The following is a 14,374-nucleotide window of genomic DNA, read 5'->3' on the forward strand; positions in this document are numbered from 1 at the left end:
TTATTATTATATAGAGAGATAATTAGATTATACAAATGGATTGTTAATACATCTATCTCACCATAAAGGACTAGGACTCTAAAAGGAACTCGTACAATTTTGGTTGTTTTTTCCAACCTCTGAGTACCAACAATAACTTTATATGAATATTTGACTGCTTGACCTCTAAACGAGGGAGGTGCATCAGTTGGGATGACTTCTTCAAACTGGTCTGTAAAGTATGAAGTTAGGTAAAATGACAGGATAGTTTTATTTTAAAGCTTAAAATGACAGAGATATTTTAAAAATGTAAGAAAAATTATTAAAAATCCACATTCAACACCTATTGTATAATCTATACTGCTGCAAATATTCAAGCACTTGATAATGAAAGAATATATCATACAAGTTTCAAAATAAATGCAAGGACAAACAGATCTATACACATTGGAATTGAAAAAAACTCAGATATTTCCAGCCGATTAACAGAAAGTAATGTTGTTAATTTTTAAAAAGAGGAGACTTTAAAATCGCCAATTCAAAACTTAAAAGTTTGAGTCAGGCAATGTCAAGATTACATGAGTCTATGGTTGATGATCAATATCATGTGACCACCACAACAACCAACATAAGTCCGATAAGCTATTGTTTAATTTAAAAAGACATCTAACATCTCTGTCTCCACAGTCAAGTATGTATTTTTCCATGATGTCTTACAGGAGAAGACAAGTTAGAAAAACTTTTATTTCTACGAATGTAGTCTTAAAAATATGTTTTATCCTGTAGCTCTGTTTTTAAAACTTATCATTGTCCCAAAAAGAATTTTTGACCAGTAATAAGGACTAATGTAACACAGTAGAGAAGCCTAAAACAAGGCCTTATTAAGCTATAACCACACATGAACTGACAAAAGATGCATAGAATATAACACACAAATCAAGGTTTTGAACACATTTTGATGACACTACACAAACATATACAAGTATCAACTATTTCACCACAGGACCTGCATGCAAGTTTTACTATGCTGGCAACCTTTAAAAAGCTTACATAAAATGGTACTGAATACATTAAGCCAGATGGCCAAAATGTCATGTACTTACAAGACCTTTTCATGCCTGGGGAAAGTTTCAAATCACAAAACAAAATTTTAGGCTTGGTACAAAGAACAGTTAGTCCTCTCTCACCTGAAAAACAAAAACAGCAACAAAGATAAATAGGATATTCAGAAACTACACATTTAGTATAGTACATGAGGAAAACTATGATTATGAATGGTCATCAGCTATCTAAACAAAATCTTTTCAATGCACATAGATGTATAGGAAACCTACAGACATATGTAAATCCTGGCATTTGAAATGAATCTAGTGTTATAATGAAAAGAACATTATACAATATTAAGATAACTAGCTGTATGATTATCAGAAACACTAATACTGAAAATAGTACTATTACTGTCATAATGTAAAACTTGAGTTAATTTATCTTTTTTTTTAAATTGCTCTTTTATGATAAATATTAATTTTAACTAAAGTCTAGAATAATGTGCAAATCAGCTTAGAAGAAAAAAAATGAAAAGCAAAATAAATATATGCATAAGTCTGGTGTAGATATGTATGAATGAAACAAAAAAGCAGTTATTTGTTTTTTTAAATACAAAATAGTCTAGATACATTTAATTTAATTTTAAACTGACTCCTAATAGATTTTTTTTGACAGAGTAAGCACACATTATTTTTAGAAAGTAATTAGAAAAGAAACATTTCCTACATTTGAGTATTTTTGGCTTAACTAATATAGAAACACACATACATACATATATCATACGTATACGTTAAAAAAAGGAAGAAACATATTTTTACTTTTTACAATTAATGTTGGTAAACTTGGATATATCTGAAAGTGTCATATAAAAATACAAATGAGCCCACACTATTTATGAAATTTCAATAATAAAATCGTAATACACTTTAAAAATGAGATAAATTCTTTATATTTTAAATTGTACTTAATCCACACTCCATTTTATTTTTTAAATCCCATCATGCAAAATTAAGTTACCAAATATTTTCAGAAAAAAACAAAACAAAAAAAAAACTGTCATAAATATATATTAAATTGATTTACAAAAATATCAGGACAATTTTAAAAATATAAATCAACATGAAATAAATGCCTATTTATTTCCATATATACGCATCACCAAGCTAAAATTATTAGTCTCAACCTTTTCTTCCTATTCCATTTTCTGTTACCTAAACGTAATCTACCATAAATACTTTTTTTCCCTACCAGTTGTAAGATTAACTGAATACAAAAAGCATTTGGTAAGTAAAAGTGTTTGAACCAAACTTATCACATAAACCCAGGTTCGGATCTTCATGTATGTTTGTGACTCATAAATCTCTGTGCCTATTTTGTCCATTTTAATTTTGATAAACTAAAAGTCTTTCAGATTTTTCTGTCCATTTATTTAAAATGCCACAGTAAATCCGCATCAGCATATTGTTTACAGTACACCAGACAGTTGAAGGTAAGAGATCCAATAGTCCAATACATAACACAGAGTGTGTCAAATGGCAGAAATTTAGTCTGTGATTGTGTCATAAAATATATTTTAAGTGGTTACATTAAGTTCTTTAATTTGATACAATGATACAGAAAAGCTCATTATGTTTGTCATAAAAGTCTCCCCCACTTTAATTTTGAAAGCTCATGCTCAACAAAGAATTTTTGTTTAAATACTTTCTAGAAATGTAAAAAATTAAGTTCATAGAATAAAGAACAAAGATTCCAGCTGTATCATTTGACCTGTATAATCTTAATACAAGCAACTAAAACCCCAAAAAGCAGATACAAAAAAACAAAAGTTGAGAAATGTATTTGTGAAAAGTTATATAATAGAAACAAAAAAAAAAGCCATAGAAGAATGTATGTTCTTTCTTTTTTTAAACCATTCTAGCTTGGTCAAATTTATAACTCGGCTCTTGCCTTTGAAATGAAATAATGATAAGGATGAGACAAACCTTCTTCAGAAATGATTAATCTACATGAACCTACAATGAACAAAAACAGTACATCATCTCATGCTTCTAGCCTGCTATTAAACCTAATAACTAGGTAAACAAAGGAAAAATAAATCCTAAATCTTAACTTTGGTATATAATCCCAAGTCTTGGAGATGTTCAGGAAATGAAAGTATTTTTTAAGGAAAATTAAATGGCTTAATCAATATACAGAAATAATATATATACCATGATCTGTGTAAAGAATGAGTATTATAATAAAAAAAAAAAGCTAATACTAATCTTTAGCAGCCCTATAGGCCAATTTAGTTAAAGTTGAATCAGTTAAAGAAATGTTAAAATGATATGTTTATATTATATAGTCTTCTTATAGCAAATTAATATATAGAACAAGTAACCAAGAATCAAATTATATCCACAAGAATATATCCTTATTCTTGAAAATTACTTCTTTTTCTAATATTACATTTTTTAATATTAAATACTTTTAACAAATCTAAATCAGATTAAATAAATTACAAATTTGATGAATTCAATAAAGGTTATACACTAATGAAAGGTCCTAAAAATGTTAACAATTATAGAATGTTTTACACAAGACTAAACAGCTATTTTCAACTCTTTCAAAATCCTATGAAATTCGACAATTGATTAATCACTATTACTTGAGCCCATCAATCACAATGTTACCTCGATTAGGAACAAATGAAGTTTCACATCCTGAAGTGGATACTTCTTCTGTAGACAGAGCATTCTTTCTTGGAAGCATTACTCTAGACTCACTCACTGTACATTGACAAATTATCTGGACACTTGACCATGCTAAGACCTCATCCCCAGAGCTAAAATAAACAATATTTATTCCAAAGCTAAATAAGCTTCTATATAAATATATGGAAAACATTGTGTTGGCTATAGGTGTTTTCAAAAATATTAATCTGTACATCCATAAAATATTTGGCTAATATAAAAAACAAAAAAAAAAAACATTAATAATATAAAAAACAATAAAAAGTTATCAAAATAAATTTTAAGCAATTGAATTCATAATGTTCTTAAAAGCAGTGATGCATGTAGTTTGTATTTTATTGCAGCAAATATCAGAAATTCTTAGTGCCTTACAGTGTGAACTGGTGCAAGTGGCATACAAAACACCAGATGTGCTAATGCAGAGCAAAAGAGGGTTAACTGAAAAAATTTTATGGTGACCTCTACCACTGACTAAGACATGCACTGATTGCAGCCAGACATTCTGAGCACAAATAACCACAACAGTCATAAATATATGTCGTTCTCATTGAGAATGATACAAAAACAATAAATCGCTACAGAGTGAGTTAAAATAGAGATGAAATGATGTACTACAAACAGAGGTGAATCTAAGGAGCATTCGTAGCCTTTTAAGAACTAACTATTGATGAATTACCAACAGTACGATAAATTGTAAGACAAAAATGTCTTTCAAAGATACATATGAATAAGATGTCCATAAAAATGTCTATAGCAAATGTAGTTTATTATTGATATCATTGTCTTTGAAATTTAAATTTGCTTTGAATTGGGAGACATCATGATTAATTTCTTTTAGAAATAGTCCCAAGGAAGTGTTGGTATACACTCAAAGCATGAGTTTATATTTGTCATTTTGTTGTTTCTTCTTATATATTTCATTCATCAAACAATTGGAATCAATTATGCTAATAAGTTTACTTTAAAATTTTTTAAAACAATCATAAAATACATTAAAAACAAATGAAGTATTAGAACATTAGGTACCTAGAAATAGACAATTCAAAATAACAGGGTAAAAAGTTTTAAAAAAGTAGTTTATTATTTTGAAATAAAAAAACTTACTTATTGTCAGGAGATGTGTTTGTAAAAGTCACTTCACAGTTGATTGTTTCACCTGCCAAGAAGACAGGGCCTCGAATAAGACTTGCCACAACCTCCAACATTATTATATGAAATACCTAATGCAGAATCAAATTCTTAGAATGAGTGGTTGAATTTCAAGCTAAGAAGTGAAAACAAGTATTTACATGGTGAAAACAAGCTTGAAAATGAAAATCACCCGAGATGCATATAATCTATATATATAATTCTCTTTGTCGCTCAAGGGTTTGGATGAGAAGAAGAAGTAAAGGAAAGATCACTTCTCTTACTTCTGCAGATAGTCACCCCACGAAAAAACAAGAGGGGGAGAGAACAAGTATTCACCGGTCACTACAGATGGCTTCCTGGTCGTGCGGTTTGTGCGCTGGACTGTCGTTTGGATTTATCAAACCCTGCCCGCTCCCATCCCCCTTCGTCCTGCAGGAGGTTTGGACTAGGAAGTAAACTATCTTCAACTCTGAAGGAACATCCGAAACATGTAAAACATTTTACTAACAAACATTTTACAAACATTAAATAGCAGCGCCGGACTTAACCAATGTGACCAAGAAGTCATGGAAAGAGAACAATTAATCTACTATGTATATTGACCGGTCACTAAATCGTATGGCTGGACTTAACCATTGTAGGGCCCTATGCGAAACGGATTTCGCTGGGCCAAGTTTGGGTAGGGAAGCGGATAAAAAGTGAAATTTAAGAGTTTGTATTAGAAAATAAATTCGTCTATGCATTTTATTCATTCTTTACTACGTACAGAATTACTTTACGGGCCTTGCATGTAGCAAAGTCATACAGTATATCATAATAATTCTGTTTACTACATAGATCATGCTCAATAGCAAGAATTACCAAATGTTTCAATCATGCAAACATAAAATAAGTCTAAAAGTTCGCGTAGCCGTCACTTTCCCAGCGACCTAATTTTGGTAGAATAAGTGAGTTCATGTTTTTATTTTTTGTGTTCGTAATTATGCATAATTTGAAAACATTTTAATGATTTCATGTGAGGGGCTATGCCTGGGGATCTTAAAATTTAGTTAATGTTAATATTATAATGGTAATTCTGAATGAGTTCACTGGTCAGCCATCTTTGTTATTGTTTTGACTGTAATCTTAAATCTAGGGTTTTCTCTCAGATTTGTTTTTTTTTTAATTAACTGTGCTTAAATCCTCCTAATAAACAGACCCTGTAATATTCAGGCCTATTTGCTTACTAAATAATGGCTTTTGGATTGGGGGGGGGGGGGGGGGGGACATTAGACCTACCCTACAACTACAAGTGTTAGTGTTGTTTATTTTATTCACAATTTCTTTTTCAACTAGTTTCCTTGGCTTTTACGACAGAAATAACTTTTACGGACTTTTCACTGCTGTGTGAGAATTATCTTCACTGAATCTATCATAGATGTAGACTCTTGATCTAAGTCACTAAAATTTGCTGACTTTTCACGGCTGTGAGAGAATTATCTTATCTTCTTATCTTATATAATACAGACGTTACTTCAAAAAAGAAGATGATTACGTCCTATGCGTCATGCATTTAGTCATGCATATTAACCAATGACTTAAATTCTGCCAAGTCACTGGTTTTCCTGGCTAGCTCAGGCAACCCATTCCATGCTCTAATAGCACTAGGGAAGAAGGAGTATTTGTACAAATTTGTCCTAGCATATGGGACGAGGAATGTGCCTTTATCTTTGTGTCTTTCAGAGTATTTTATTAAATTTTGTTTTTGTATTTGTAGATTATGGTTCAGTGTTTTATGTATTATTGCTACTTTACTTTTGAGCCTTCTGTCCTGAAGGCTTTCTAAATTTAGTGATTTTACTAAAGGTGTTACTCTAGTCAAATGTGAATATTCGTTTGTTATGAATCGCACTGCTCTATTTTGTGTCTGTTCTAGTTTCTTAATGTTTTCTTGAGTTGAGGGGTCCCAAACAGAGGATGCATATTCTATTATTGGCCTAACCAAGGTTAAATAACATTTTAGTTTTATGTTCTTATTTGATTTATAGAAATTTCTTTTAATAAATCCTAATGCTTTGTTTGATTTTTTTGTAGTTTCATCAATATGTGGATTCCACGACAGTTTTTCATTTATTATAACACCTAGGTATTTTGCGTTTTTAGTCTGTGTTACTGGTTTGCCATGAATAAGATAAGTGGAATTAATTTGTTTTAGTTTTTTTGTTACTCTTAACAACTGACATTTTTCTGGGTGGAAAGACATGCTCCAATTTCATTCCCATTTCTGTAATTCATCTAATTCTCTTTGTAAAATATGTGTGTCTTGTGTTGTTTTTATTGTTCTATATATTATGCAATCGTCTGCAAATAATCTGACTTTTGTTCCTGAAGTAATGCAATTTGGTAAATCATTTATGTAAATTAAAAATAGTAGTGGACCCAAGACTGTTCCTTGAGGTACACCTGAGTTTACTGTTCTCTCCCTATCAGAAAGTCTTTAATCCACTGATGCAGTGGATCATTAATGCCGAAATATTTTAATTTTTTAAGCAAACTATGGTGGTGAACTTTGTCAAAAGCCTTAGAAAAATCTAGTAAGATAGCATCTATTTGTTCACTATTATCTAAACCTTTTGAAAAATCATCAATTAGTCCTATTAGTTGTGTTTCACATGATCTATATTTCCTAAAGCAATGTTGGTATGGTGTGAGGACATTATATTTGTCTAAGTGGTTTATGATGTTGCTACATATTATGTGTTCTAGGATTTTACATGTGATGCTGGTAAGTGATACTGGTCTGTAGTTTCCTGGGTCAGATTTTTCTCCTTTTTTAAATAGGGGGGTGACATTAGCTTCTTTCCAGTCCTTTGGTACTCTGCCCTGGTTAAGTGAAGCCTGAAAGAGTATTTTGAACACTGGGGCTAGCTCATTACTTAGTTCTTTGAGTAATCTAGCTGGAATACCATCAAGTCCAGAAGCTTTATTTGGTTTGGTGTTGGCTAATAGTTTTTGAATTCCATTTTCTTGTACTACTATATCTTCTATGTTGTCTACTTGGTTCAAATTCAGTAATATGTCTTTGTCTCCTGGGGCTGAGAATGCTGATGCAAAGTATTTGTTTAGAATGTTTGCTTTAGTTTCATTATCATTATGTATTATGTTATGTTCATCTTTTAATGGCGCTACGCCTGTTGTTTCCATTTTCTTAGACTTAATGTATGACCATAGGTTTTTGTTGTTATCTTTAGATATTACATTGTTTATGTATTCACTCTGCAGCTGTCTGCTTACTTTTTGGGTTAAGTGTTTAATTTTTATATACTTTTTGTAAACTCTTTCTGCATTAGTTTCTTTAAATTTTCTATATAGGTTTTCCTTCTGTTTACAAAGCTTCTTTAGTCTATTATTAAACCAGCATTTATTTATTTTGTTTGATGTGTATTTAGTTGGTATATGATTTTCTATAATGCTTTTAAGATGGTTTTTAATGAAATTCCAGAGGTCATCGACTGGTTGGTTAATGTCTTTTTCTAATAAGAATGTTTGTTGAAAGTTTAATGCAGCTTGGTGTAGTTGTGTTAGGTTACATTTATTCCAGAGTAAGATTTTTCTTTTGGGTTTTGTATTGGCTACTGCTTTTATCTGACTGTGTATTTTTATGATCTCATGGTCTGATAGACCAGGGATAATATCTTCACTAGACGCTAGATCTAGTGATTTACAGTAAATTGAGAATCTAGCCTATTTCTAGAGTAATCTAGACATTAAATGTATCTAGATCATTAAATTGACTAAAGTTCACGGAGTTTTCAGGTTAGGTGCGAATTATCTTCTCTAGATCTATCTTAGATCTAAATCTAGAGTAATCTTGACGCTGTCACTACGATCACTAGTGACACTAGCTAGATGATTTACGCAGTCACTCTTAGTCAACTTAGACTTAGTGTTACAACAAAAAGATTTTAGGTGAGGGAGGGCCTGGAGAGGGGTAGCCTACACTACACATTAAGTTGGTAATTGCTCTAATTATAGACAAGAAATGTATATATTGTATATTTGACCAAGTCAAAATTAAAAGAAAATAGCATTGCTTTGAAAACACAGAAGAAATGTTAATTCTTAGTATTTTTTAAGACACTTTCTCAGTATTTCTTTAGAACATAAACAATTCAATAACAAATAAATAGTATCAAACATGGCTGACCTGTAAACTCATTCAGAATTACCATTATAAATGATTATATGATTATATTATATAGATCTATCTATAGTCTATAGATCTAGAGTCTAGAACAAACTTACAAAGTCAATTTTAAGTATTTAGTCAGATTGACTCAGATCTAGACTCAAGACTAGATCTAGTGATATATCTAAAACGTCTAAGTCCTTCATTCAGTATTATTATATTAATAATTTAATTTAATTACAATAATTTGAATTTTGAATAATTATAATAATAATAATTATTTAATATTTCTAGTCTTTAGTGACTCTACTCTAGTAAGTCTCTAGTCAACTCTATACCCTCTACTCTACTATGATCTATCTGAGACTATCTCTATTCTCTAGTCTAGTCTAGTCAGTCTAGTAACTAAAGTCGAAAGTCTAAGTAAGTAAATAATTACTAAATTAGATCTAGATACTAGGTATAGATCTAGTAATAAATTGTAATTCTAATCAGTAATAATATTTAATTTTTAATATTCAATATCAATATGTAATAAAATAATTGGGTGGGTATTGACTAGGCACTAGATTAGGTACTCTCACAGGCGGCCATATTGGATCTAAAAACACATTTGACATCAAAACAATTTCCTGTTCAGGTTTTACATAACTGAAATTAAGCATGTCCTAAGAAAAGACATTGCTTTATAACTGAGTGTTTTAATGACATTTTCTTGAGTTTATTCTAAAGATAAGAGGTTCCTCTAACGGCTAGTGGGAAAAAAATATTTTTTTCTCTTACTAGATCTAGATCTATGTCCAAAATATTGTTACAAATGACAGTGATAGGTAGAGGTCAACGTATGACCCCGGCGAGATAACACAGCAGCGGGTGTTTTCTGGAATGTACATGTATCAACAAAGACAGGATGTGACGTGTCCTTACGTGTTATTCCAGAAGGTACTAGCAATGTCCAGTGACCCCGGCTAGATGACACTGCAGCCGATGTTTTCTGGAATCTACATGTATAAACAAAGACAGGATGTGACGTTTCCTCACGTGTTATTCCAGAGGATACTAGCCGTGTTTGTGCAACTTTGGACAAGCGATTAGAGACTCTATATAAGCCAGAGAGTTAATGTGAAAGTCAGTCGTATGGAGTCGTGAGTGAGCCGTTACAGTCGATACAGACTATGTAAGACGTGTGCGGCTCTGTGGAAGAGAAATGTGTACGACTCGATGCAAGTTAACTGGAGTGGACTACTGTCGTTAAAGTCTATACAACGAACTACAGTGGACTTGAGCCGTTACAGTCGATACAGTCGATGTAAGACGTGTGCGGCTCTGATTCGGTAGACTTGAGTACGACTTGGTTCAGCTTTGGGAGACCTGGAGCGACACTGGGAAGTGTGTCGTTGGTCTGTTCTGTGGAATACGGCTCGAGGAAAGTTGAGAAGAGATGAATTGCAACGAAGTGAAGAGATGAATTGCAACGAAGTATAGCTAACTGTAAACTGACAGATATTGTACAGTCTTCTACGCTACATGTTGCAGTAACGAATTGTTAGAGTTAATAGTCATTAAAGTTATATGAAACTGAAAGTTTAGTCGTCAAGTTCTTTGCTGTGTTTTTATTTGTGTGCTAACTAATACATCTAGCCAGAAAATTCAGAAATACGTAACAATTGGTGTCAGAAGTAGGATATTTCTGGCTAGAATGTATTCCACCAAACTTCTTAATGAACTTGACATGAAAGAACTTAGACAAGAGCTTCGAGAAAGAGGTCTACAGCTTAACGGAAATAAGGAAACGCTAACAGCACGTCTCAGACAAGCCCTGTTGGAGGAAGATGAGAATCCGGACTTTTGCCAATTTGAAATCAAACCTAATACGATGGAGCTCCTGAGAACTTTGCAATACAAAATGAACTCAGTGAAAGAGAGCATTAAGAAGATAGAATCAGAAATCAACACCAGATTTTCTTCATTTAACCAGTTGATCAAAGTCATGAATGAGAATGAACTAATAGCTACCACGCCCAACAAGACAGAAGAACAAACAGATACGATAAAAGATCAAACAAGAATCCTGATGAACGAGCTACTGAACATTCAGCAGTATCAGATTGAGTCGACAGATGAAAGAGCTACACCATTGATGAACATCGAACAATTGTCCAACCAAGGATGTGGCGATACAGACAATTACGATAGGCATGTTGGTGATGGTTGTGCTGTCTGTGACTGTGATAGCAAACCAAATGAATGTGGCCCACAAGAAATGAAAAGAGACGATAGCTGTTATTGTTTCAACGAGAAGCTGAATGAGACAGTTGAAGAAACAAGAGAAGAGACCTATAGTTCAACCGAAGATTTTGCTAGAGATATACCCGATATGAGTACCTCAACCAGCCAGACAGAACAAGACAACGTTGGGTCTGCGTCCAAGCCTGTTGCTGTGGGCCTTAAAGACTTCTGTCTTCTATCTGCCAGTGTCTACGAGAGGAACTCGAATCTTGATTACTGCACTGATGCGTTTGAAAAGAACTGTACGTACGTAGCTATGCAAGAAGACTGTGAATGCCAAGAAATACACCAACAAGCTCTAGACTTAACAGAAGCTTGTACAGCTATCAAGGTAGGCGCGAGAAGCCCTGGTGATTGTCAAGGAATTACAATAGAAACTGATGCTGAAGTTGATGGACCTTTGCACGTTGAATGCTATCAACCTGCCCCACAGTCGAGTCCTCCAGACTCGGATGAAGGTGATGACGTGTTTGACACCTTGCCTTCAAGTGGACTTGCAGCTCATTTGCAAAGCACCCATCGAAGAATAATGCTGAAGCAACTTGTTAGATCAACAGCCTTGATGACTACAGCCATGAAATGCAATACCTTCCTATGTGCTAAGTGGCTGCCATCAGCATTGATCGACAAGAAAGCAAGACAACGACAACGACATCAACGCAACCGAAGAAATATCAAGTGGAGGAGGCGGAGAAAGCGACACATGCAGAGTGCAACGTGGATGGCCCCAACAAGATCAAGATACAAGAACACCCTTTCTCCCACTGATAGACCCCCACCTGCACTGATGAAACTCCACAGCCCATGTTGTTAGAAAACAAGCCCACCACTTCTCCCACTGATAGACCCCCACCTGCACTAATGAAACTCCATAGCCCATGTTGTTAGAAAAGATTATGTCCGGGACCATCAAACCAAAGAAGAAAACCTTACGAATCAGTTGAAAGTGTGAAGCCATTAAAGAATAATCTAAGAACATTCCTCATGAGAATAGGTTTGATGAAGTATAACAGAGGTTTTAGAAGAACGCAAATTAAGTCAGAAGCAAGAAGGACAGAAAAGAAGTAGTTTAAGATGTCAGAACTGTAGTGAGTAACCATCTGTGACAGAACTGTACAAGAAGATCAACCCAACAGACATCGTACAAACCCAAGTCAGTTGCTGTTGTTTAAAAGAAGAGCATGCGAATATTGCTGTACTGTGATGAATCTGTGTATCTCTGAAGAAGCTTTGTAAAAAGATGCTTGAAAATGTAAAACTCAGCTAGTGAAACACGAACTCGTTAGAATGCTGCCCAATGTCGTCATCTGAAGGTCGATGTTTCCATACCAAGATTGATAAAAACATTTGTGAGGACCTACTGAAAAATGAGGATTTGGCCCCCATTCTTCTTTGGAAAGAAGATGGACAACGGCCAGATTGAAAGAACATCTCTGAGAAGGGGGCAACAAGCAAAGCTTCCTACTTGATCGTCGATCGATTTCATCAGTATCGTGGTGAAGTGGGCAGTGTTACAAATGACAGTGATAGGTAGAGGTCAACGTATGACCCCGGCGAGATAACACAGCAGCGGGTGTTTTCTGGAATGTACATGTATCAACAAAGACAGGATGTGACGTGTCCTTACGTGTTATTCCAGAAGGTACTAGCAATGTCCAGTGACGGATAGAGGTCACAACTTGTGACCCCAGCTAGATGACACTGCAGCCGATGTTTTCTGGAATCTACATGTATAAACAAAGACAGGATGTGACGTTTCCTCACGTGTTATTCCAGAGGATACTAGCCGTGTTTGTGCAACTTTGGACAAGCGATTAGAGACTCTATATAAGCCAGAGAGTTAATGTGAAAGTCAGTCGTATGGAGTCGTGAGTGAGCCGTTACAGTCGATACAGACTATGTAAGACGTGTGCGGCTCTGTGGAAGAGAAATGTGTACGACTCGATGCAAGTTAACTGGGGTAGAGTTAACTGGAGTGGACTACTGTCGTTAAAGTCTATACAATGAACTACAGTGGACTTGAGCCGTTACAGTCGATACAGTCGATGTAAGACGTGTGCGGCTCTGATTCGGTAGACTTGAGTACGACTTGGTTCAGCTTTGGGAGACCTGGAGCGACACTGGGAAGTGTGTCGTTGGTCTGTTCTGTGGAATACGACTCGAGGAAAGTTGAGAAGAGATGAATTGCAACGAAGTGAAGAGATGAATTGCAACGAAGTATAGCTAACTGTAAACTGACAGATATTGTACAGTCTTCTACGCTACATGTTGCAGTAACGAATTGTTAGAGTTAATAGTCATTAAAGTTATATGAAACTGAAAGTTTAGTCGTCAAGTTCTTTGCTGTGTTCTTATTTGTGTGCTAACTAATACATCTAGCCAGAAGATTCAGAAATACGTAACAATATTTTAATCTGAAAAATTTGAAATTTTCAAATAACAAGGAAAAAAATATAGGTCTCCGTACATCTTTAGTTTTAAACCATACACTTAGAAAATTCATTCAGCTTTCCAATGATACAAAATTTATTATGATTAAACGAGTCAACGATATTTTAAAACTTAGCACGTGTACTTTTTTTCAGGTACTAGAATTTCACTAAGGTCGGGATGACCTTTTGTCACTAATATCTGTTTTTTACATAAGAAAAATAAAATTAGTGTACACTAAAACATGTCAAACTAGATCTAGACTCTATATTGTCTAATAATATAATTTAATTTATTACTCTAATAGAAATACTAGATCTAGATTGACTAGATTACTAGGTAACTAGATCTAGATAATAATTAATAATAATACCCTAATTTCTATAGACAAAGATCTAGATGTGTAGACTCTAGTAGATAGACTAAAGACTATAGACTAGACATAGATTTTTAGATCTAGAATCTAGTCTAGATTTAGATAATCATAAGATAGATTATTTATAAAATACTAGACTTAACTAGACTCAGATTAGCCTTAGGATTTGTCTATGTCCAGATCCCTGACCTATGATTATTTCATTTCTCTCAGTGCAATCTG

At 33.6% G+C, this 14,374-nt stretch overlaps 1 protein-coding gene across 7 annotated transcripts in view; it reads right to left on the reverse strand.

The window, feature by feature from the left end:
* Positions 1 to 14,365, reverse strand: part of LOC106066521 (RAB6A-GEF complex partner protein 2-like) — an 18,701-nt gene extending 4,336 nt beyond the window's left edge. The window contains exons 1-6 of one of the 7 annotated variants that reach the window (XM_056005639.1): positions 14,296 to 14,365; positions 4,863 to 4,978; positions 3,699 to 3,850; positions 3,009 to 3,038; positions 1,083 to 1,166; positions 62 to 211 (exon numbers count right to left, since the gene is read on the reverse strand). In XM_056005639.1, the coding sequence (XP_055861614.1) occupies positions 62 to 211; positions 1,083 to 1,166; positions 3,009 to 3,038; positions 3,699 to 3,850; positions 4,863 to 4,963 (517 nt within the window). In that variant the 5' untranslated portion in view covers positions 4,964 to 4,978; positions 14,296 to 14,365. The other 6 variants (XM_013225578.2, XM_056005663.1, XM_056005651.1 and 3 more) reach the window with 6 other exon arrangements.
* Between the last annotated feature and the right edge of the window lie 9 nt (positions 14,366 to 14,374).

Source organism: Biomphalaria glabrata, chromosome 1 (genome assembly GCF_947242115.1).
Source record: "Biomphalaria glabrata chromosome 1, xgBioGlab47.1, whole genome shotgun sequence".
Lineage (NCBI taxonomy): Eukaryota > Metazoa > Mollusca > Gastropoda > Planorbidae > Biomphalaria > Biomphalaria glabrata.